We start from the raw sequence: 25,902 nt of genomic DNA, 5'->3' as shown, positions 1-25,902 counted from the left end.
TTGTCTGAGGAACGTGAATCATAGCAATGAGGGTATTCCCTCTCCTAAAGGAACATTTACATATTATCTATTAACCTTTCAATATCAGCCATGAGAAGCTGCACTTATTCCGAAAGCTGATTAGCAAGTTGGCAATTCTCAATTTTCTGAAAGCGATAACAACTCAAAATGTCACTGAAGCTATTAGCATGAAATGTGCCAGAAAACGTAATACTGCCCTTCTTCGTTTAACATAAGTCTCCATTAGAACACTTTATCTTCGTGTCACAAATGAATCCAAATGAGAGCATCCTCAGATGTTTAAGGAACATTTTAAGAGAAAAGCCAAATGTCAACTGGTGTATCAAAAGCTAGGGGACCAATATACAGGGAACAATATAGAATAACGGTGTCATCTAACTCAAAATCCTCAATCTGTTTCTTTCAGATGTAGCCTATTTGATTATGCATTATTTAATCTTCAAAAACCAGCAAGTTTCCAATCTTCTAAGTTTTAATATTTTTCAAAGACAGGTCTATAACAACGTCCCCCCCCCCAACCCCGTCGATTATTTCTGACATGGAAATAATACATTTCAGATCAAAATCAAATAGAGATGTGTGGATAGTGACAGGTCCCAGAAATAGTCGACGCTATTTCTGCCTGACACTCGGGGAACACTGCCATGGTGCTGGAACCTGACACAAGAAAACACACATGCACACACACACACACACACACACACACACACACACACACACACATACACACACACATAAACACACTCACACACACACAAACACACACACACACACACACACACACACACACACACACACACACACACACACACACACACACACACACACACACACACACACACACACACACACACTGTTACGTGTGTGTGTTTTACCCCTGCTGTTTGGTGTGCTGTTCCAGGTACCACCCTCCCCATCGGACTGATCAGACACACCTGCAGCCCCTCAGCAATCACGTGGATTGCTATAAGGCTGCAGGGATGAGAGCAGACGTGGCCAGTGGGCCAGATAGGCGAACAGAGTGGGGTCGCTGTCGGTCGCGAGTCGGAGCTACGTGGGAGCTACGTGGGCTCTTCGTCGTGGCATTGCTCCCTCAGTGGAGGGTTAGTGTTTGTTGCTCCCTCAGTGGAGGGTTAGTGTTTGTTGCTCCCTCAGTGGAGGGTTAGTGTTGTTTGTTGCTCCCTCAGTGGAGGGATATTGTTAGTGGTTCTTTCTGTGTTAATGTAGGACTCAGTTATGCAATAAATGGGATATTGGTTGAAATCCTGCTACACTCTTCTGTTCTTTAAACGCCCGGTATTATATTCATTGTTGCTCCCCCCCTTCCCCCTGGACATCAACGGGGTGGGTCGTAACACACGCACACATAAACACACACACGTACACACACACACGTACACACACACACACACATACACATTCTCATGCACAAAAAAGAAACCCACACACACACGCTAACCTAAACTCACATACACACACACACACACACGCACGTGCACTCATACACGCAAACACATATACACACACTCTCACATACATGCACGCACACATGCATGTACATACACACACACACACACCATACACACGCACCTGGATATGAGGAAAGAGAGCTGTAGATGCAAGCCATTATTGTTAAGCGATTCATTCCAGGATGTATGCAGGGAGGATTTGACGAACACACATTCCCCTGCTACTCAAACGGCTCAGACAGCCAGTACAGGAAACCTTTCATAATACAGGCCAGTACAGGACACATCACATAATACAGGTCACTACAGGACACCTTACACACACACACACGCAAACACACACACGCAAACACACATACACATTCTCATACACAGACACAAAAAGAAACCCACACACACACGCTAACCTAAACTCACATACACACACTCTCACACACACACACACACGCACGTGCACTCATACACGCAAACACATATACACACACTCTCACATACATGCTCGCACACATGCATGTACATACACACACACCATACACACACACTCAGACACACACCATACACACGCACCTGGATATGAGGAATATATTTCAATCTGTACTGCGGCACGCAACCTTGCATGGCTGCATGGACGACAGGAAAGGACATCTGGGGTTGAGCTAGGGTGATGGCCTCTGTGTCCATGAAGTATTCTTACTCAGCTTAACCACGCTGGGGGGGGGGGGGGGGGGGGAGCTGTTGATCACCACTGGCCTGAAAATAATTCCTCCCTTGTGGACAGCAGCTCTCCTCCCCATGCTCTTGCTCATCCTCCTCCTCCTCCTGCTCCTCCACCTTCTCCTGTTCGTCCTCCTCCTCCTGCTCCTCCTCCTTCTCCTCTTAATCCTCCTTCTCCTGTTCGTCCTCCTCCTCCTGCTCCTCCTCCTTCTCCTCTTAATCCTCCTCCTCCTTCTCCTGTTCGTCCTCCTCCTTCTCCCCCTGCTCCTCCCTCTCCAACCCCTCCCGGTTCTGCGGTCGGATGACCTTCACTCACTCTGTGGTTCATTGCCCCCCCTCCCATTCCTCCAGGTAGCTCTCTTCTTCCATTCCTCTCTCTCTCTCTCTCCCCCTCTCTCTCTGTCTCTCTGTCTCTCTGTCTGTCTGTCTGTCTGTCTGTCTGTCTGTCTGTCTGTCTGTCTGTCTCACCCCATTAACACTCCATATTTCTCTCTGCTTCTCTCATTCTCTCATCTCCATTGTTTTCTTTTTCTGGGCGCTCCTCTTCTTCATTCATCGTCTCCCCCCCCCCCCCCCTCAACACCTCTCCAATCGTGGCCCACCTTTCCGTCCAGCACCCCCTCCATATCACTAACTCTATTTCTTCCTCCCTGTCTTGCTCCTCTCTCCGTTTCTTTCTCTCCCCTCTCTCTCTCTCTCTCTCTCTCTCTCTCTCTCTCTCTCTCTCGCTCCTCTTTCCTCTCTCTCTCTCCTCTTTCCTCTCTGTCTCGCTCCTCTCTCCTCTCTGTCTCTCTCTCTCTCTCCTCTCTCTCCTCTTTCCTCTCTCTCTCTCTCTCTCTCTCTCTCTCCTCTTTCCTCTCTGTCTCGCTCCTCTCTCCGTCTCAGTCTTGCTCCTCTCTCCTCTCTCGCTCCTCTTTCCTCTCTCGCTCCTCTCTCCTCTCTCTCTCCTCTTTCCTCTCTGTCTCGCTCCTCTTTCCTCTCTGTCTCGCTCCTCTCTCCGTCTCAGTCTTGCTCCTCTCTCCTCTCTCCTCTCTCTCTCCTCTTTCCTCTCTGTCTCGCTCCTCTTTCCTCTCTGTCTCGCTCCTCTCTCCTCTCTCTGCCTCGCTCCTCTCTCCGTCTCTGTCTCTGCGTTCCCTCCTCTCTCCTCCCCTCTTCTCCTCTCTCCAGGCCAGGCTGCAGTGAACCAGCTCAGATGTCTTCATCCCCCCCATCCTCATCCATAGGGGGGAAAATGATAAATGGGATTCATTTTGGGGAATACTGAGGAGCTCTAGTGCCCTTAGCATCTGAGACCTCAGATCTGTCCCCTACCCCCCACGGACCCCGTTCTTAACACATAACATCCATCTCAGGTAAGTTCACCAGTCAACAATACAGCACTTTAAATATTTATGTTACATTTCACTGCAATTGCAACTGATGTTGAGAATAGGGTAACATGCTCTCTGTATTCATGAAGGCTGCGTTGTGTGTCGACAATCTGTTGCTCTCGGTCTTTGATTTGACAACACACAGGCCTTTCTAGTGTGGAGTAAATGGAATCCAATGCAATCTGCTCGGGTGTGCTGTAGACCTCTGATTCTGTCTCCCCCTCCAGGGAAGTGAGTTTTCACCCAGTGGACGTCTCATTACCTGGTCTGTGTTGTGTGCTGTGTGTAGTATCGTTGTTTGTTGTGTGTATGTGTTGTGAGTTGTAAGTTGTGTGCTGCGTTTTGTGTGTAGTGTGGGTTGTGTGGTTGTGTGTAGTGTGTAGTGTCTATTTTGTTGTGTGTATTGTATTGTGAGTTTTGTGTAATATGTTTTGAGTTGTGTGTAGTTTGTAGTGTGTTGTCAGTTGTGTGTTGTGTGTTGTGGGTTGTTTGGTGTGTGGTGTGTGTTGTGTGTTGAGTAATGATCCTACAGGAGGCTGTATCCAATTTTGATACTTCACGATATTTCCCTTGCTCTTTATTTCCAAATGGATTTCATCATTAGCAGATCATATAAGATGATTCAATTAAGGGTCTGGTTATTTATCATGTGGGTGCCTGTGTGTTGCCTTACATGATTTCAGTCTATGAATGTGTGAGTGACTAACATCTGGTATGTCAGGCAGAAGTACATGCATTCATAATTGATCTTCATTCCGTTACCTTCATGTCACGTTCATCTGTAAAAAGAAAGGACACAAACCTAGTATTGTCTTCTTTGCTTGAGAAAGACAATCAGAAGAAGACAAGACAATGAAAATAACGGACAAAATGACATCGGGTAACATTCCAACATGTTGGATGATATGACCCAACCCATTCCACACAAGTCAGTGACACAGAAACATATGAAAGTAGGACGGCTGAGTGTCGTCTGCAGACTCTCTCCGTGGAGTGGAGCGATCGTGACAGTTGGCCCCACGCCAGCCCGCTCTGCTCCGCAATTAAACCCGACCCCGTTGAGCAGGACGCGGAGAGCAGCCGACCGCTGGAAGAAGGTCATCACCGCGTGGATATTTATCATAACAGACACCCGCCGGTTTTATTCTCCACTTAAAGATATTCAATGGGAATCCAATTAATAGATCATATAAAGGCCAGCCACACGTTGCTATGGGGATCTGGGGGAGGGAAAAGGGCGGGGTCATCATTGAGAGACACGCATGATGTGCGAATAATGACTTTGATCTATGTTTGAAAAGAAATCGTGACGGAGGTCCTAAACATGGCCTGACCCTAATCTTCACTCTGAAGGGAAACTCTTCAACGTAATCTAGATGTACATTTGACCCCCGACCCTGACCCTAATCCTGAAGCCAAACATGGTTGGCAGTAAGAGGCTAACTTCCTGCATGGTGGAAATCACAATGCGCGGAAAAAGGTTGAGAGGAGCCTACAGGAAACGTTTGGTTTTCTATAATCATATTCTCACAAGAGGAAATGGCATTAACAGACCATTCATTTAATGATTATCAAAAGATGAACGTGTAAATGATTGTGAACAGAGGTACGTGTGCTGTAAAGTCTCCACTCCAAACCAGAGAGTTGTAAAATGGGTACATCCAACAGCATCGGTCCATCGTTGTAGTTTTGGGCCCCATGTGACCCAAAACTACAACAGCAACGATGTGCTGTCCCTTTAACTGGACGGCTGCCATCCACTATGGAGCCCGGTGATTATAGTGAAACAAAAACACCTTAAGAGGATCAGGTGTAAATGTAACAAATGGCCCATGGATGAGATCCAAATCAAAACATCGTTCAGGAACCAAAATTCCAAAATATGCACTTTGCAAGAAATGTTAGATGGAATCACCATTTCAAATTAATTGAGAAAAGGGTATTCTTTGTCTAATATACAACATATGTGCAACGCATCATAAGTATTAATTCATCATCCAGCTCAAGTAGTATCAAACAGTGCTGGCAAAACACAATGCATTTGAAGATATTGGCCGAGCTGCTGAAAGCCTTCCAACTTTTCTGTATTCATCATCAGAACTCAAAGGCTCAGGTCATCCATGCGACCACAAGAAGGGAGCACATTGTTGGAGGGGAAGCTGGAAATACACAATGACCATCAACACAAGCTGATTAGGCAGCCAGCCTGGGTCGCCCCGGAACGAGAGAGAGAGAGAGAGAGAGAGAGAGAGAGAGAGAGAGAGAGAGAGAGAGAGAGAGAGAGAGAGAGAGAGAGAGAGAGAGAGAGAGAGAGAGAGAGAGAGAGAGAGAGAGAGAGAGAGAGAGAGCCTGAATGGCATTATGGGGTGAGTAAGGGGAGAAACACAGGGAAGTTGGATAGTGAGGAAGTTTGGACGTCAGCAGAAAGTGTAAAGTGTCTAGGCGTGGTTTGTCCACCCAGGAGATGGGACTCAAGAAGGTGTCTCTAACGAGATGACTCCAGCAGCCACGTGGCCCTTGGGATTACAAGCAGCAGATGACGGGTAAAGAGATTACAGAAAAAGAGCCTGCTTCTTGAACCTCACTCCCCCTGTTGTGACAGTAGAGAAGAGGAACCTTTCAGCAGGCGATCGGTCCGTTCATTTTCTGCCTTTTCTCCCCCCTTGGTTGGAGGTTTCTGGCTTGCCTACGACGGGTCATGAGATAAAGGCGTTCTCTTTACTTCAAACAGGAACTAACTCAGATCCTCGCTGCTTGTGGGTTGCCCACTCAAAGGGCAGGTGTGGACTTGGATTTGGGGCAACGTTTGGCTGGGAGAGCGGGAGCTGGATCACTGGAGTCAGTGGAATAAAGTTTAGGCTCCTGCATGCCTAGCATATGGAAGTAAGATAACGAGACTCTGGATTGTACTGTCCATAACAAGGCTCTCAAATGACTTCTTCCGTCCGGAAATGAACAACATCCTCCACTCCATCATGCTTACCAAATCGGGGCTTTACTTCACCGTGTTCTTGTTGACACTTCAAGCCAGTCAAACTAAAGGTAAGGCTGTGACTGAGGGAATATGGGAATTGATTTTCAACCTTTTAAAGGGTAATCTATATAGCTCTTTTATTTTTATTTTTTTCAATTTGTTCTTTAAAGAATCTAGAGAGACACACTTTATGAAGAAGTTCCATCACTCTAAAGTGCCGGCTCATCAGTTGAGCAGTAATGACTAGTTTTATTCTCTGTTAATTGCATCTCTTGGTAATGCTAGCAGTAATTCTCTCATTACCAGGGTGCCTAACAGGAGATTTACAACGCACCGCTGATCCACTTGACCCCGGCTCAAGTTGAAGGACAAGTTTGGTTTACAGAAACCCTCTTTTCAGTAAACACAACCAAGACGTCTAGAGTTGAACTAACCTGTTGATTGTTCCCTTTGAAATGAGCAGAATTCAAGTCTCAAGTCTCTAACAGCTGAACATACTAATTAGACATAGACGGAACTACAAATGGCTATAAAGAAACAGTTGGATAGAAACATCAATATCAACATCAATAAGCATCATAATCACATATTTTACGGCGGCCATGTTTGCAGAGCCTGAAAGTTCAGTACCCGGAGGGGGGAACAAAAGCTGTCCTGTTCTGCCTGTCGTGGGACACTAATCTTTAGTGGCTTGTAACTCTGCTAAGAGGCCCCTGCTGCCGTCGCAGCATTAGGGCCCGTTTAATCATCTCCCCCGCCCCCTTCTGATCCCAGGGCTGTGCATGTGCAGGCTAGCATTCAAGAGAAGTCTAAAATATTCATAAGAAAATATAATACAATGCAGGGAAAGGAATTGGTGATCGATGTGGTCATCGTCTCTGGCAAACGGAAGGGAAATGCGCTACGATAATTAGGGCAGCCTGGTGCTTACTGGAACGCTACAGGAAACGATTCTCCCTCTCTCACGGAGAGCTAGTCTGTCAGGGGAATGTGCTGGTATCGGTCCAAACGGTCCCCGGGCTGGCAGTATTGTCCATTGTGAGGGTATTATGCATTTGTAATGCAGTGATTAGCATTTGTTGTTAGATGGAGCCACTTTGTACTTTGTATGTCAACATCAGTCTAGGTTAGTGTTTGAAACAAATATGATGAATCAAGAAATTTATTCAACTATCAAGGTCAAAGCATTTTCCTTTTGTTCACGCTAAATGACTCTTGTTTTAAAACCTTATTCGTCTCGGACCATAAATCCAAGAGGAAGTACATTGGGGTCCACAGCAGAAGCTGCAGTCTTTGTTTTGTAGGTCTTCAGCTTGATGTCTGTATAGGGTCCCATACGTTTACCACCTGGCGTCGTCGTGAACCTCCACCTCTCCCCTCAAACCTCCACCTCATCCCTCAAACCCCCAGCACTCCTCTCAAACCTCCACCTCTCCCCTGAAACCTCCACCACTCCTCTCAAACCTCCACCTCTCCCCTGAAACCTCCACCTCTCTCCCCAAACCTTGGTCTCTCAAAGCTCTACCTCTCGTCTCAAGCCTCCACCTCTCATCTCAAACCTCCACCTCTACCCTCAAACCTCCACCTCTCATCTCAAACCTCAGCCTCCCCTCTCAAACCTTCACCTCTCATCTCAAACCTCCACCTCTCAGTGATGCAAGTCTGTTGGAGTAAGACTGTGACACAGCTTTATTCTTTGACATAAAAGTACATTTATGTTTAGATGTAACAGACAAGGCCCTTGCAATAATTCAACTTATTACTGATATAGTATAGTATTTCATTCACATTTGACCCGCACAGACCTAAAGTTACAAAAGGCCCTTTTATAACACATAACAATGTGTGATTGTGTGTGGATGTGTGATTTGGTTGATGTTGTAGACCTTCAGGACCAGGCTCTTCCGGGCCTGAGAGACGTGAAATACCGCCACTTCCTGGAAGCTCCTCGCCCGATGGAGCCGGCCAGCGTCAGGGCGCCGCAGCACCGGCCGCGGAGCCAGAGGTCGGCGGCGGCGCTCAGCACGGGGGTGAAGGTCTGCCCACAGGAGAGCATGAAGGAGGTGATCACCAGCCACAGGGCTTACTACAAACTCAGAGGTACGGCGGAGGGACACCCATCGGTAGATGGCTACGAATGGGAACGCAACACTGCATGTTCTCATTGGATTCTAAATGGTTTCTCGTTCATTTATATTATTTCACCAGCCACCGATGAAATAATATAATGATGTTGGTTCTGTTTGTCTTGTTTTTGTCCCTATTTTAACTAAAAGCGTCTACTTATGCACTTTGTATTTATTGTATTTCTTGCATTGTCATTTTATCCTGTGTCCTTCCACTGCTGCTGGGCTGTTTTTGCAACAAACAAATTTCTCCTACGGGGGATTAATAAAGTTGCATCTTATCTTATCTTATTTATTCATAGTTTTTATTTGTTTATTTATTTATTTATTTTACCCTGGGACAGAGTCAGTGGGCATAGTTGTGAACTTAAATGTTGTTCAAAATATAAACCTTTTTCTGAAATGTCAGCACGCATTGAAATTGATTACGACTATCATAGGCTTCATCTTCCTTCCATCTTTGTTAGAATGTAGGTTACAACCTACTTTCAGCCTCAGTAGATTGTAGGCTACATCCTACATTTGAGATGTTAGGCTACTGTCAGATTTACTGTATGATCGTCTCCTAGAGACACTGTTGATATTGTGATTGAACTGAGGGGATTATTGAGAATCATATTGGGTGCCAAATATATCCACAATACACTATGCTACTATACTGTATGATCATCAGGTGCACCACAGGGATCCTGGGTGAACATCTGACAAAACATATCTATGCGTGTCGAAGTGGTGTGTGCGTACAACACGCAGCGTCTGTAGATGTCATGTGATGACATTTACAGTAACACACCTGCTTCCCACCTTATGGAGTGATGCTATGCGATATTGAAGTTGAGAAGGAAGACAGAGGCTCATTCTATTGAACACGTAAAGCAAGATGAAAACCAGGTCGCTGCTTCTACACCACCGCATATTCTTTTGTCCCACTCTTTCTGCATGAAAGAGTGAATTCATAAATCAATTTGTCTGACATGAAGGTGACTTCAAAACCAATGTCTGTTTTCTTTGTATAAAGTATTGACACACAAATCTGGCATATTGGGTGTCTTGGCTTCCTGGCGGGTTCAAAGACCAAACTGAAGCAATACAACAGCTGGGTGTCTTCAAGGGAGGAACCAAGTGTATGGTGATCGAATCCCAGTCGATCCCAAGCATCCTCAGCCCACCCTCGGGGGGCGACTCCTTGCATCTGCCCTGACTGTTGGTTTATTATAACACACGTCACACCATGTTTGTGCTCAGTCTGCCAGGAGGCCATATGGGAGGCGTTCCGGGTCTTCCTGGAGAGGGTTCCTAACTCGGAGGAGTACAGTACCTGGCTCTACACCTGCCAGCATGAGAACCTGTGCATGGAGACCCTGGCCCTCAACTTCAGCCAATCCCAGGAGCACCTTGACCTGGTGGCCCGGGTCAGTCTCACAGCAGCTTTCAGTGTTCGATATGTTCAATAGAATACAACTGATGATGTTACATATGCTGTACACATTACGAGCCTCATAGCTTATTATTGTACAAGAAACAGTAATATCTATGTAGTTGCAATATTGTTCCACATTCTCCACATAGAAGTTTACTTTTAATACTTCATTGAGGGCTGACTTGTGATTGTTGTTTTGCAATTCTCTACTTTCAGAGAGTTGCTGAGCATGCTGAAATTGTAGGGTATGTATTCATATTCTGATGCTTTTAATGAATGCTAATGAATACAGCCTTCTGACAGCCAATACATTAGAATGATAATATCTCACTGACTGAGCTGCTTTTATAGTCACACATTTTTATTAATTAAAACTATTTAAAAAACGACTACCTCTTAAAACTTTTCTACAAAGTTATAAGAAAAATAAGTGTATTATTAATTACAACTGAATTGAAAGCAGACCAGCTTATTTCTTAGGCCCGCTGCCAGTTATTGAGCTAATACCCACAGAAATGAATTTCCCAGTTGATTTATACATTATATATTTATAGGAACGTATAATGACTATGTACCCTCATTTCCAGAGCTGAAGAAGCTGTCCCTGATCCAGAGAGGGAATGTAAGCAACACCACTACTGCTTTATTCAACCGAAGATGTATTTTTCGTTTTCATTAAACACAATGAGTAAGCAAGATAAATAAAGTAATTCATCTCTTTTCTCTTCAAGGTTCTTGGACGACTGCAATCGTTTCACTTCCAACCGAGGTAGAGGACAAAAGTGAAATGAATATTCAGTCTTCATCAAGTCAAATTGTTGATGATGTTGTTAACATGTAGTACGATTTCGTCCATATCAATTTGATCTATTAAGTAAAATTTGTTTAAAACGAACAGAAATTTGATTCCTTTTTTAGTTTTTAAACAGAAAATCGACTCCAGATAAATGTCTATTAGTTTGGCTGGCTAACTCAAAGGAACATGGTGCTCTGTGTTGCCAGATGCCGGAGGATGGGAACGAGATCCAGGAGAACGGTGAGGAGCACGTGGTGGAGTTCAGCGTCACCGTGGTGGATGCCGGCTACAGCGCTCTGCTCCACTCTGAGTTCCCCCAGTACCGCCGGATCACCCAGGATCTCAAACAGCGGGTAGGAGAACACTGACCACTCACTGAGGGTTCATGGGGAGAATGGATCTCATACGCGGGGTCACACGGTCAAGATCAATGTTCATCGGCTGCTGAAAACTAGACCAACAGACCAACAGACCAACAGACCAACAGACCAACAGACCAACAGACCAACAGAACAACAGTCAAACAGACCAACAGACCAACAGACCAACAGAACAACAGACCAACAGACCAACAGACCAACAGACCAACAGACCAACAGACCAACAGACCAACAGACCAACAGACCAACAGACCAACAGAACAAGAGTCAAACAGACAAACAGACAAACAGACAAACATACAAGTTCTATGTTCGAGTAGAATTTAGACTAGAGGTCTGGATTATACACAACAGACCTTTAACTTTAGTAGATAAGTAGATAAGACATGGTGGTATAGCCCCACCTGCAACTTAGTTTTGTATGCTTATCTTCCACTTGCAACAGATCAAATCATCTCATTCCCCCCCCCCCCCCAGTGTCCATCCACCATGGCCTCTTAAACTCTATGGAAACACTCGCGTTGAATATTTGAGCTATAGCTCTACAAAAAATAAGTCCTTGTAATGGTCCTTCTTGTCTCTTTTCATAGATAATTACAGAATAAATCCATGGACATTTTAAAACGTTCCATATTGTAGTTGACGTGAATTGACACGTCCATACCGTAGTGGACTATATTGAAGGGTATGTGTGGTCTGTCCTACTTCAGATGCAGCACAACACATTCAACACCCACATAAACATCTAATTGTTCCGTCTGTATTTCCTTCCTCTTGTAGATGCTTCATGTTTTCCAAAAAGTTCCAGGATTCAAAGAAATACGAGTTCTAGGATTTAGGTGAGTCTGTATGTTTCTGATAAAGTCTTTGTACAAGAAATAACTTGCTTCTTGGAATTTGCCCTTCAAATACAAATCAATGCAACACAACACAATCCAATAAATGCAACACTACGTGCAGAGATTTAACAAAGAGTCCCCAGGGCCGGTGCCTTGACCTCACCCTGAAGGTATCGTGTGACTCATCTGCTCTCGTCGCTCAGGTCTGAAGACGTGTCGGTGCGCTGCGCCGTGGTCTTCAACGGCCACACCGAGCTCGGGGAAGGTTCGGAGGTCTTGGTGGAACCGGGTTCCGCCGTGGAGGAGAACCCCAACGGACCCAAGCTGAAGTACATCGTGGCCAATGCCTTGAGGCAGGAGACCTCCCTGCCTCTGGACCTGCAAACCCTCAGCTTTGAGGCCGGTAAGCGTCCTGTGGACCATATTCACATTCTCATTATTGATGCAAAATGCTGGATAAACCAAGACAAAGGGGAGACGGAGTCTCACGAGGGCACTCGTGAGCAAGATGCCAGAACGCCTTACATCCTCCTTAATTAATTAATTAATTAATTCAATCTAGATAAAGATGCACAGCAAATTGCTTTGGAGAAAAGTGTCTGCTAAACACATGGCATGTAATGGCCTTGACACACCAACCAGATTAACGGTCGTCGGACAGTCTGGCGAGAAAAGGATAGTTTTGGTCATTGCCGATTCAACATGTGCAATCGGCTGAAAAGAACACCGTCTGCCGGAAACGATTACCGACGGCTTTGACGACGGCCGATCGCACAGCACACACCATGCACACTCAGGACACCGATCTCGCAATACTGTCAGACGACCGACAATCTGGTTGGTGTGTAAGGGCCTTAAAAGACGAACGGCTTCCCCACATCAGATAATATAACATTTGTTGTTTATTCTTACTGCTCTGTTCGGCCAGTGAGCACCATCTACCCCGGAGACGGAGCGGACAGTGAGGCCCTCCTCCCTATCCCAGAGGAGGGATCCGTCCCCGTGACAACCGCCACTCCAGGGTACCGCCCCACCCTGGCCGCAGTGCTCCACAACTCCCTGGAAGAGTTCCCGGGGGGGCCGGACACTCTGCCCTTCACCCTCCCCATCCCGAGCGCCGAACCAGACGTCGCCGTAGCGACCGTCAGCGGCAGCGGTTCTGCGTCGGCTTCCGCTGGCGAGGAATCGGCAGAGGAAGAGAGCGCTGAGACGCCCGCAGTAGAAGAAGAGGCCCAGGAGGTGTTAACGGGAGAGAGCCCTACCTCAGGGGGAAGCGGGGAACGTGAGGCGGACACGACTCAACCTGAAGTTCAGGTCACCCAAGGTAAGACTGACGTGGCTCTAATCTTATTTTATCCACAAACTAATCTCCAATCAAATCTGCAGGAGTAGTAGAGAGAGCCGAAAGAGCCTGGACACCCTAGATGTGTCCCCTCGCTCTATGATCCCTCCTCCGTTTCTAATCAGGTACCTAATCAGGTGAAAGATGCTATGATTGGTAAGGAATGAGCCGGATCCGTCGCAATTCTAAACAGTCTCATAAAGAGGCAGCCACAACACGAAGCAGAACATTTTACAGAGGATTTTGAGCAATTGCTCTGTACATTCAAATGATAGTTCTTTAATCTCATCTACAGTACCTTGAACTAGTCTCCTCCTAGCCCTTCATTGTGATGATCGCAAAGCAATCTTCTGACTTCCCTTTTCTCCTCTGCCGCGCCCCCCCCCCCCCCCCCCCCCCTCTTTGCTCCCCAGCCCCAGTGGAGGACCTGGACCCGCCGGGAGAGGTGGACCCCGTGGACACGTCCTCTCCTGGACCCCCATGGATCTCCTCAACAGAACCCCTCATGGCCGAGGCCATAGATGGCCTCATGGGGGCACCTCACTGGGGCAGTGAGGAACCGGAGGAGACCCACGGGGCGGTCCGACCACCCGGTCCCACCGACGGCACCAACGCGATCGAGGAAGAGGAGGAGGAGAAGGAGGAGGAGGAGGAGCCGGTCCACAGCGGCGGGGTGACTCCGCCTCTGATGGAGGGGCCCGTGGCTGTGGTCCCCGACGGACAGGACGAGGAGAGCGTTACCGGGACGGAGGCGCGGGTCACAGCAGGAGAGGAGGACAGCGGCAGCGGGTTTCCCGCCCAGTCGGACGAGCGGCCGCAGGAGTCGGGGGCGACGCCGGCGGCGAGGCAGATGAGCGCTGGGCCCCTGGGGACCGCCCTGGACCTCAACAAGGAGTTAGTGGTGTTCTTTAGCTTGAGGGTCACTAACATGATGTTCTCCGACGACCTGTTCAACAAGAACTCTGCCGAGTACCGATCTCTGGAGAACACCTTCCTGGAGCTGGTAGGTAAACACGCTGTGGCACTCCACGTCTTACTGCTGCACGCCGTGTTGTGGCGGCTGCTGAGCTAGTCTGACACACTGTAGCGCTAGGGGTGGTCGTCTGAACAGCTGGCACACTGTCAGGTTCGGGGCTGTGGTCTGAACAGCTGGCACACTGTCAGGTTAGGGGCTGTCATCTGAACAGCTGACACACTGTCATGTTAGGGGCTGTGGTCTCAACAGCTGGCACACTGTCATGTTAGGGGCTGTGGTCTGAACAGCTGGCACACTGTCAGGTTAGGGGCTGTCATCTGAACAGCTGACACACTGTGACTTTAGGAGCTGTGGTCTGAAAAGCTGACACAGTGTCAAGTTCAGGCCTGCATTAACCTGAGAGGGAGGGGGGGTTGGACGAGAAATCCTGACGGGGGGGGGCTCATGATAGGCCTCTGATCTTTGTAAGCCCCAAACAAATATATGATTTATGATGGCTTCCTCATGATGATGTTCTCTCACCAATATGCTTTATTCTCACAGCTGCTATTTTTCTTTTGCACCGATAAATGAAACGCGGTACAAATGACTAGGACATGTAGTCCTTCAGATTCCGGTCGAGTGTTCCATCCTTAGTCAATCCGAGTCAATCAAATACTGTTATGTATCACATCAAATGTACAATGGCGGCCGGTCAGAAACGCTGGTTAAACATGTGTGCTCTACTTAGACGCAGCACTCATCTAGCGAGCGGAGGGCATTCCCCGGAGCCTCCAGTAAGTCTGGGCCACGACTGCGGACCCTAGCCTCCATCCCGGTACTCATTCCATATTGGAACTATTCACCCTCTCACGCCTCTGCCGTTCACCCGCTCTACTAACGTCTTCTGCTCTGTCGCTAACGCCGGGAGAACGTTAACATTTCTGACTAAAACAAACCTGAGAACTAAAGATTCCTCCATTAGATCACAGACCTTCTATCTTTTGTTTTATTTGTAGGGTTTAATGCCATGAAACATGTTCATGTGCGTGGTGTTTGTTCTTTTGTGGCCTTCATTCGTTGCGATGTGCTAAAGCTTTTACTTCTATGGGGACGTTTGCTCTTCTATTTGCTGTCAACCACAACAGAATTGTAGTTGATCACATGTGTTTTCTAGTTTTCTGGACCAAGAGAATGAAGGGAGGGTTGTCCTGAACTCATTCAATGTCTAGGAAGTAATTGGTGGTCTTTTTTATTTTGTACCTTGTAGAAAATACTTTGTTCCTAAATGGCATGAGTAGATGACCTATTGGTATTTGAACGGTTTCTCTTGTATGTTTGTTCTAAGGGCAGGGCATTGTGCTGCACATTAAAGACATCATTCTTTTGCTACACTTGCCATCCATGTTTACCATAAGTAACAGGTGATATGAATGTAAATATTGGTTGGAGCTGGTCAAAATCACAAGACCTGCTTGGAGATTCAGGTAGTGTGGTGGTGCAGAGGTTTCTGACTAGTGTAAGAAGCTTAGAGTGTGGCTTGTTATTACAAGCACAACACACAGTGGCCAATTAGCAGTTCAATCCGCTTAGCCCATCATCAACCAGCCCTCGAGTGCTGAGGGGGAGCGTGCTGAGAGGGCAGAGGCTTTGGGAGATGGCCGCCACTGCAGTTTCTAGGCCACTAACAGGTGTTACTAGGCCACTAACATGTGTTGCTAGGCCACTAACATGTGTTGCTAGGACTATAACAGTTGTTCTTTTAAGCGCATTCAGATCAATCGCACAGCATCGTAGAATCCGTTGGCTGGAGTAGGGTAAAACAGTGGCAAATATGTTGACATGAATACGGATAATGGTCAATTACATTTCGTTCATCAACTGCAGTATGAAAGCCACACAATATCTTGCTGCCTGGTCCAATAAGCCAATACCATGCTCCCATAGTAAAGGGTTAGGTTAGTCACAACTGCTGGACAAAATTATGCATTTCTCACATTTGAAATTGAGATGTGTCTTAATGAAGAATCAATTGACATCAATATAATTTGAAGGCTTAAAAGACTTAAGGATGACCAGGGAAACCTATCTTTAGACCTGGCTGAGCAGTGCCCTATGCTGCCCAGTGTTACGTAAACGCCTTACCCTCCAACTGCTGCAGAATATCAATACAAATTGGATTTTCCTGCTGCCCTCAGCGATGCCAAGAAGGAAAGCGACTGTAAGCTGGGCTGAAGGGGTAAGGCTTTATGGGAGACGGGAAGTTACTCCAGTTGGCACTATAGCTGTAATGCTATCAGAGTTTAGGCTCTGGGGGTTGTTCTGTGCTATAGCTTAAACGCTATCAGAGTTTGGGCAGAAACCTCTGGGAGTTGTTCTGTGCTCAAGCTTTAATGATATAAGAGTCTAGGTAGAAACCTCTGAGTTTCTGTGCCATAGCTTTAATGCTATCTGAGTTTAGGCAGAAACTTCTGGGAGATGTTCTGTGCTAAAGCTTTAATGCTATCTGAGTTTAGGCTTGCTATAGCTTTAATGCTATCAGAGTTTAGGCTCTAGGAGCTGTTCTGTGCTATAGCTGAAATGCTATATGAGTTTAGGATGAAACCTCTGGGAGCTGTTCTGGGCTATATCTTTAATGCTATCGGAGTTTAGGTTCTGGTACAGTTCTGTGCTATAGCTTCAATGCTATCTGAGTTAAGGCAGAAACCTCTGAGGTTCTGTGCTTTAGCTTTAATGCTATCTGAGTTTAGGCTCTTGGAGCTTTTCTGTGCTTCAGCTTTAATGCTATCAGAGTTTAGGCAGAGTTTCTTTGCTTTAGAAATGTCTTCTTCGTAGATAAGAATAAAGACATTTTTACAGAGATGGATAAATATTCTATCTCTTTGAAAAGCACCTAGAAACATTTTTAAATATATCCAAAAAGAAAAGTCACATTAAGTCAATGAAACTCTCCATCTCCAATCTTAAAATGGATGCCCAAACCATTAGTAACGAAACTTTATGATCGATCATATTTCGCTTGAATCTTCTAGAGAATTCTTTCTGGCAAAACTAATGTGGCCAGAAGTTTTCAATGGTAAGTTGATATTTGTTTATATTTGTAACCTGTTACCTTTGGAATTGTATGTTTTTAAATGGGCTTAAGGACGATAACTCTTAAATATGCCATGAAACTGCTGTTTTAAATTAATTTTCTGCCAAAGAAGAACCAGGTAGTTCCTTGCCCATTTAAAAGGTCCTATTCTGATGTTTAGGTGGATAAGGGATTGACGCTATCATATTAGTATAGGAATCCCTCCTTGTATCCGTGTCACCTTACGGCTGTACCTACTGGTTTGTGAAGCAACCAATAACATTGGAAATGGAGGTTTAACACTTAATTAATTTAATTCATGAATGGCACTTTATTCTCACTTGATGTTTAAAATGTATATTTGATATTGAGGTTCCCTTAAAATGAGGTTGTGCTTTGCTAGGTTTTCCAAAGCAAGAACCAGTAGATACAAGCGTACCTCGATGAGCTGCTTCGCTTGTTGTCATGTTACTGATCCTAGCATCATGCTAGCCACATGAAGACCAGCATCATGCTAGCTACATGAAGCCCGCTGACAGGCAGCAGGTGTAGAGAGCAGTCACTGGGACAAATGGAGGGGGCCAAGACTCAGACTGAGAGGCCTGCAAGTCATTCTTCTTGTATCAATCTCTCTCTCTCTCTGTCTCTGTCTCTGTCTCTGTCTCTGTCTCTGTCTCTGTCTCTGTCTCTCTCTCTCTCTGTCTCTGTCTCTGTCTCTGTCTCTCTCTGTCTCTTTCCCTTAGTGACCCTGGTCCTCTGCAGTTCGAGGGCCATTGTGCAGGGAGCATCAGACCAGTGTTCAGGGGCCTCTTACCTGCTGCCCTGCAGCGAGGCACGGGGCAGAGAGCAGCAAACTAATCTCCCGGCTCAGCTGGTGGTGGGCTGCTCAGGCAGGGCTCACCTCATTGTGCGTTCACATTACTTGGTGCAAACTTGAGCAATACTATATGATGATTGGCTGGACTTTTTCGGGGATTTTGAGTTCACTTCTCAAAGGAAGAATCGGCTGTAGATGAGCTTTTAGCAACATCTTAACTTTCCAATTTATTCAACAAAAGGAATTACATGTAGATTTAACGTTTGTTGGCAAAGCAGTGTGAATTGGTACCCTTCAGCTATAGCCATTCATTATACTGTACATCCAGTTTGTACAGTGTTTTATAAGAACCAAATGGCTCAGAGGTTATCATTGGTCCATAATGATTCGGCTGTGCATCATTTCTCTATTTCATTCTCCTAATTTTCCAGTACCTTAAAAACAGTTTATACTAAATGCTTGGATTCTGTGGATTAAAAGCATCAGGACAGCGATCCGTTGTTCCAATGTTCTCAGAGTAATGGTGTGTTCAAGATGCCTCGTACACCACCCGCACGAGTAGCAAGTGGGGAAATCTCCCAGCTTTCTTGCGGCATTGCACAGAGGAACGTCCCACTTGGAATTCTGAGAGTATGCTGAGTTTAGTGAGGCTGACCGTACGACTCTACAACAAAAATGGCAGCGGCCGTAAAGAGCTTTATTTTCTTTGTATTTGTACCCCGTTGGTCATTCTAATGTCGATTTTAAATGCGCTTACACACTTGATTACATTGCTACTTTATTCCGGTCACTAATTTATGTTTTGCTGTGCGTGCAAAACAATGTGAAGTTGTGTTTTTTGTTTTCGAACTAGTTTGCTAAAGAGGCTAATGTATCTAACAATGACTAGCCAACGTCATGACACAATCCCAAAGACAAACGGGAACGCTATAAGTGCTACAAGCCAGGAAATTACGTCACAAGAGCAACTCGGGCGGGTGGTGTACGAGGTATCTAGAACTCACCATAACACCTTCTGCAGGGCTCTTCCCAGCTCCGCCCCCTCCCCATCCAGCTCCGCCCCCTCACCACCTCCCCACCTCTGCACTAACTGAGCTCCCTCCTGCTCTCTGTCTGTGGCCCGCTCCCCTCCCCGGTCTTGTTCTCAGGAGGATGAACTCGTTGTCCAAGTGCTTCATTGAATAAACTCTCAAACTGACAGAGTTAGTTTTCAATTAACATGTTGATGGAAAAAGTTCTCCTCCCAGAATCAAGAATCAATTCAACCTTCCCCTCCCGTAGGATGTTGTAGGCATTCATGATTCAAAGATGAGCTACCAAGGCACCACCAAGTCATTCTGTTTCTTTCTGTCATTCGGTTCTGCAAAAAAAGAGTAACTTTATATTGATCCATTCCATTAGAAATTGATTTGTAACAGAGACTAACTTAATTGTTTCATACTTTTCATTTCAATGGCCTGTATAGCCTGATGTATATTCTACCGTTTACCGTGTCTGAACAACATGGATCTCCCCCTCTCTGTCCTCCAGCTCCTCCCCTACCTGCAGTCCAACCTGACGGGCTTCAAGCAGCTGGAGATCCTGAACTTCCGTAACGGGAGCGTGGTGGTGAACAGCAGGATGAAGCTGGACCGGCCCGTCCCCTACAACGTGACCGAGGCGGTCCACTGCGTCCTGGAGGAGTTCTGTGGCGGCGCCGCCAAGAGGCTAGACATCAAGATCGACAGCCGCCGCCTGGACATAGAACACGGTACGAGTCTCTCTTAGTCCGCTCCCTGGATATAGAACCAGGTACGAGTCTCTCTTAGTCCGCTCCCTGGACATAGAACCAGGTACGAGTCTCTCTTAGTCCGCTCCCTGGACATAGAACCAGGTACGAGTCTCTCTTAGTCCGCTCCCTGGACATAGAACCAGGTACGAGTCTCTCTTAGTCCGCTCCCTGGACATAGAACCAGGTACGAGTCTCTCTTAGTCCGCTCCCTGGACATAGAACCAGGTACGAGTCTCTCTAGTGTCCGCTCCCTGGACATAGAACCATGTCCAAGTCTCTCTTAGTCCGCTCTCTGGACATAGAACCAGGTACGAGTCTCTCTTAGTCCGCTCCCTGGACATAGAACCAGGTACGAGTCTCTCTTAGTCCGCTTAGTTTGTCCCAAGAGATTTCCAGTGAGTTGAGACGCATGTCCTCATCATTCAAATTTTCATTCAGCCAGTTAAAGCAGAGACTTTAGTCCACAGCTACCTGCAGCTGGAGGAACATCAGGGTTAGATGTTGGATGGGAACTGTTGTGGGCCTCTTGCTGCAGGGCAGAGACAGGTCAGGACTGCAGGGAGTCAAACCAGTGTTGCTGATGTATTGGGACGTCAGCGATGAGCTTCTCCCTGGGCAGGTTTGAGTCACCAGGCTTAGAGCACTGCTATGCTTGTTAAGGTTCCTTTATACACTGTCGGATTCTTGAAGGAAGGAATTTTTAACTTTTTTAATTCCATGCATTGACTGAACACATTTTAAACTCATTGAGTGTTTTGCAGAATTCTCTGCTTCTCTGAAGTCTTGGCAATGTCATTTATTTCAAATTTACTCCTCAATTAAGATCTATGCCTGTTACGTCCGACTCCTGGTCAAATTCCTCTAAACCTTCTGTTCGATCTCTGGCACAGGGTAGACATCAACATTTAGTAAGGCAGTCTCTAACTTTTGGCAATTAGCATGTGTGGTGACACCCTGAAAGAACCCGATATAGACAAACAAGGCTTCTGATGTTTTACTATTTCAAACACAAACGGTTACCCAAATCTTCACTCTTGTGTCCACGCTGTGTTCCTTGTTCTCCCCCCTCATGTGTCTCACCTCCCTGTCTCCACCCTCATGTGTCTCACCTCCCCGTCTCAACACTCATGTGTCTCACCTCCCTGTCTCCACCCTCATGTGTCTCACCTCCCCGTCTCAACACTCATGTGTCTCACCTCCCTGTCTCCACCCTCATGTGTCTCACCTCCCCGTCTCAACACTCATGTGTCTCACCTCCCTGTCTCCACCCTCATGTGTCTCACCTCCCTGTCTCCACCCTCATGTGTCTCACCTCCCCGTCTCCACACTCCTGTCTCACCTCCCCACCTTGTGATCCTGTTCCCAGAGGACCAGGCGGACCCCTGTAAGTTCCTGGCGTGCGATGAGTCCTCGCGCTGCGTGGTGAACAGCTGGACGGGGGAGGCGGAGTGTGTCTGTGAGCCTGGCTACCTGGCCAGCGGCGGCCGGCCCTGCCAGAGCATCTGCACCCTGCAGCCGGACTACTGCCTCAACGACGGCGTCTGCCACATCGTCCCCGGGCACGGCGCCACCTGCAGGTAAGCGGTGCATGTGAACGGATGAATGGATGAATGAAGGAAAAACATGAGTTCAGGAATGAAGGAATACATGAATGCAGAGATCAATGAATCCACAAATGATTGCTTGAATCAATAAATCAATGAATGGATGGATAAGGGGTTGCAGGAATTCATGAATGAATACATAGATTAATGAATGGCCAAATGGAAAGAGGAAGAGGTTAATTAAAGGGGAGGGCATGTCCACCTAGGCTGGCTGTATGACGGATAGAAGAGCAATGTTCCGATTTTCTAAACGGTTGGTAACCCTTAGGCTCCCCCTAACCCTGACCCTGACCCTGACCCTGAGCCGGACCCTGACCCTGACCCTGACCCTGACCCTGACCCTAACCCTGACCCTGAGCCTGACCCTGACCCTGAGCCGGACCCTGACCCTGACCCTGACCCTGAGCCTGAGTCGGACCCTGACCCTGACCCTGACCCTGAGCCTGACCCTGAGCCTGAGCCTGACCCTGAGCCTGAGCCTGACTGTGTGGTGGTTCCAGGTGCCCTGTGGGCCGATCCTGGCACTACCACGGGGAGCGCTGCACTGAGCTGGTGTCCACCCCGCTGGACCCCTCCCTGATCGCGGGCTGCCTGGTGGCCAGCCTCTGCCTGGTGGGCAGCGTGCTTGCCATCCTCCTCTTCGTCAACAAGAAATGCGTTCAGACCAGGAAGGCTGTGACGCTGGTGTAAGTGGACACCAGCGCTGGGGTTTAGTAGTGGGACGGTGGGGTTTAGTAGTGGAACTGTGGGGTTTAGTAGCGGGATGGTGGGGTTTAGTAGTTGGGTTAAGAAGTGGGACTGTGGTGTTTGGTAGCGGGACTGTGGGGTTTAGTAGTGGAACTGTGGGGTTTAGTAGTGGAACTGTGGGGTTTAGTAGCAGCACTGTGGTGTTTGGTAGCGGGACTGTGGGGTTTAGTAGTGGAACTGTGGGGTTTAGTAGTGGAACTGTGGGGTTTAGTAGCAGCACTGTGGGGTTTAGTAGTGGAACTGTGGGGTTTAGTAGTGGAACTGTGGGGTTTAGTAGTGGAACTGTGGGGTTTAGTTGTGGGACTATGGGGTTTAGTAGTGGAATGGTGGGGTTTAGTAGTGGGACGGTGGGGTTTAGTAGTGGGGTTAAGTAGTGGGACGGTGGGGTTTAGTAGTAGGGTTAAGTAGTGGGTCTGTGGGGTTTAGTAGTGGGACTGTGGGGTTTAGTATTGGAACTGTGGGGTTTAGTAGTGGGGTTTAGTAGTGGGACTGTGGGGTTTAGTAGTGGAACTGTGGGGTTTAGTAGTGGAACTGTGGGGTTTAGTAGTAGGGTTAAGTAGTGGGTCTGTGGGGTTTAGTAGTGGGACTGTGGGGTTTAGTATTGGAACTGTGGGGTTTAGTAGTGGGGTTTAGTAGTGGAACTGTGGGGTTTAGTAGTGGAACTGTGGGGTTTAGTTGTGGGACTATGGGGTTTAGTAGTGGGTCTGTGGGGTTTAGTAGTGGGGTTAAGTAGTGGGTCTGTGGCGTTTAGCAGTGGGACTGTGGTTTCTGTTGGGTACCTGCTCACCAGCGTGTTGCCCTGTGCTCCTAGGCCCGGCCTCGCCCCCTATGCCTTTGAGAATACTCTGAGAGAGAACCCGGTGTTTGAGAATGACGAGGGTATGTTGACCCAGGTGTCCACGTTACAATACCCCAGCTCCAGCTCTGGGTCGTCCCAGACCCAGCAGTCCGAGCTGGACACGTTTGGCTCGATAGAGAATATCCACCTGAGTATCGAGGTAACCAGTACCGCGCCGCCGCTAACCGGTTAACCCAAAGCCTTCAACAGTCAACTAACCGTAGCTCGTCGTGGGCTAACCTGCCCTCTGATGGGTCTTGAAATAACCTTTTTCTCTTTAACCTCAGATTGTTGTGGTTGAATACTAACACTTCAGTAGTTCATCTCAGCCAAAAAGAACATTTATTTTTCTAATTTCTGCATTCAATAGATTACAGAAAAGAGTCCATTGTATATGAAGTGATTGTTGAACTGAAGCTTTTCTCCTTAACCCTCATATGGCCATGGTATGAAAATACAATACTTAAATCAGAGCCTCAGGCTGAACTCCAGAGAGAAAGATTTCTAGATCAAACTCCCCCCGGCCGTGGAAGGTAAGGTCTGCCAGAGCGTTCGCCTGTCTGATCCATCGTGTTCTTCAAGTAGCAGGATGGCCTCTGAACCGAGACGAGCCGTGTTGACTCGATCCTACTACCCATATGAATTCGGGGTTCATATGAAACCTACAGAAGTGTAACAATGTGTGTTGTTGATGCATCGGTGGTGTGTTCATCTGCAGATCCCCAGGCAACTCTACTCCAGCAGAACCCAGCGGTTAGTCTCTGGAACGGTGGACTTCCATCACTGCACACCTCACAATGAGGTGAGGAGTGCTCCCGCTCACACTCGCTGTGTGTGTGTGTGTGTGTGTGTGTGTGTGTGTGTGTGTGTGTGTGTGTGTGTGTGTGTGTGTGTGTGTGTGTGTGTGTGTGTGTGTGTGTGTGTGTGTGTGTGTGTGTGTGTGTGTGTGTGTGTGTGTGTGTGTGTATGGTATTTTTGCCAAAGGAATATTATGTTATCCTTTTTAATTAAAGCTGGTGTAGGCAGTTTATTTAATATTTTTTCTTATTTTAACATCCCGACACCAATAAATCAATCAAATGCTCTGGCAACAAAAACTGTGGATTCTGTGGCTGCAGCAGGTCTGTGAAAAACATCTCATTCTGGCCGGATGCAATGAATGGATGGCCTACATGCCTTTCTGCCAAGATAATTGATTCTTCTGTAAATAACATTGTGCACATTGACCTCATTTTATTGACAGGATTATGCAAAGGGTGTGCGTGTCTGTGCGTGTGTGTGTGTGTGTGTGTGTGTGTGTGTGTGTGTGTGTGCTGCGATTAACTACACAACCATAATTGTATGTGTAGATACTGCAGTTGAAATGCACAGTCGTAAGGAAAATAAACGGTGGACAGCATCAATCAACATGAAGAAAGACTGTCGAATTGGTATCACGTCGTAATCGTTCTAATCTAATTCAACGTACAATACATCTCTTCCAGCTTTATGATGCCTGCAAAGGTAAGATGCATGATCAGTGCTGGGGGTCTCAATAAGGGTCTGTTTCTCTTTCTGTAGTCTGTCATCACTGTCCCGGTATTTACCCTGCAGATTAGAGACCAGATCAGTGAAACCAATCCATAAACGACTTCCAATCCTAGAACCATATCTAAGCGATCCAATCATGATTTACTGCCAATAAAGACGCACCGAATGATCACTAGAGTACAACCAAAAAACAAAACCATTTCCTTTTTCCTTTCTGCTCTGTCCCAAATGTATTTGAAATATACTGATTCCTTCCATCATCCGTCATCCATACATATGTGTTCTGCTTTCTCGTAGACGCTGCGACCAGCAAGTCACAAGTACAGGACGTGTGTTCACGCCAGGCCTCGGGAGAGAGAGCTTATTGACGTTTCAGTCCTGTGAAGATCTCCTCTGTAGACAACGCACCTTTAACAAACAAATTAAGTAATACGCTCACTCTTAATGTTTCCCTGTACAGTATTTAAGAAATGTTCATTATGAGAGTAGGCCTGGCGTGTAAAGGTTTGTAGTGCTGTGTCTTAGACAGAAAGAGCCTGTGGTCCCTGGAGAGGTAGATATATGTGGAACCTAAGATGTATTTCTACTGTATGTTTGGTGTTGTAACCTGAAGATGTGGATCTATGTGGAACCTAAGATGTATTTTTACTGTATGTCTGGCAGGTAGAAGAGTCTCCTGTACACCTTGATTAAGGATGTTGTCTTTCCTCACAATGAGGCTTTTATAAACAACATGATTCTGATTCTAACTGAAGGTTGGAGGCGTGCATTGCTGTGTGTTGTTTAATGTTTCTCAGAGCCCTGTAAGAGTGTACATACTGATCATCTTGGAGAGTCAACTGGAATTGGAAAAAATTGAATTCTGTCCTGCTGTGTGTAAACAACGTCAGCCGTTTGGGTTTTTCGAAAGCTGGATGTCAACAAACGATCCTGCAACATCCGGACATTTTTGTACATTTTACATTTTGCGGCAAAGAATAAACTATTTTTGGTAAAAAAGTGAAACTTTTCGTCTCAGTGTTAATTGAGCAGTCTAATCCCCCCTTGGCGGTTCTCTGGATTAAATAATGCAAAAACAGCGGTGTAATATGTGGTTGCAGTATTTATTTGCTAATC

General features: G+C 46.7%; 1 protein-coding gene across 6 annotated transcripts; it reads left to right on the top strand.

Annotated features, from left to right (window-relative positions):
* Positions 1 to 5,904: 5,904 nt before the first annotated feature.
* On the top strand, positions 5,905 to 25,791 carry impg1b (interphotoreceptor matrix proteoglycan 1b). Of its 6 annotated transcripts, XM_060052520.1 has the most exons (19): positions 5,905 to 6,616; positions 8,433 to 8,648; positions 9,920 to 10,086; positions 10,311 to 10,339; positions 10,682 to 10,716; positions 10,826 to 10,863; positions 11,097 to 11,243; positions 12,051 to 12,109; positions 12,313 to 12,512; positions 13,038 to 13,433; positions 13,865 to 14,454; positions 15,158 to 15,244; positions 19,827 to 20,046; positions 21,434 to 21,644; positions 22,172 to 22,357; positions 23,230 to 23,416; positions 23,975 to 24,058; positions 24,741 to 24,759; positions 25,084 to 25,791. In XM_060052520.1, the coding sequence occupies exons 1-19, from the start codon at positions 6,526 to 6,528 to the stop codon at positions 25,152 to 25,154; spliced, it is 3,033 nt and encodes a 1,010-aa protein (XP_059908503.1). In that variant the 5' UTR covers positions 5,905 to 6,525; the 3' UTR covers positions 25,155 to 25,791. The 6 variants fall into 6 exon arrangements, 5 of the variants coding, with proteins under 5 accessions (XP_059908503.1, XP_059908504.1, XP_059908507.1 ...); XM_060052521.1 differs by lacking the exon at positions 24,741 to 24,759; XR_009525852.1 differs by lacking the exon at positions 23,230 to 23,416 and having other exon boundaries at positions 5,907 to 6,616.
* The last annotated feature ends 111 nt before the right edge of the window (positions 25,792 to 25,902 follow it).

Source organism: Gadus macrocephalus, chromosome 5, assembly GCF_031168955.1.
Source record: "Gadus macrocephalus chromosome 5, ASM3116895v1".
NCBI lineage: Eukaryota > Metazoa > Chordata > Actinopteri > Gadiformes > Gadidae > Gadus > Gadus macrocephalus.
Note: the sequence above shows the minus strand (reverse complement) of the source record. Positions and strands in the feature narration are given on the sequence as shown.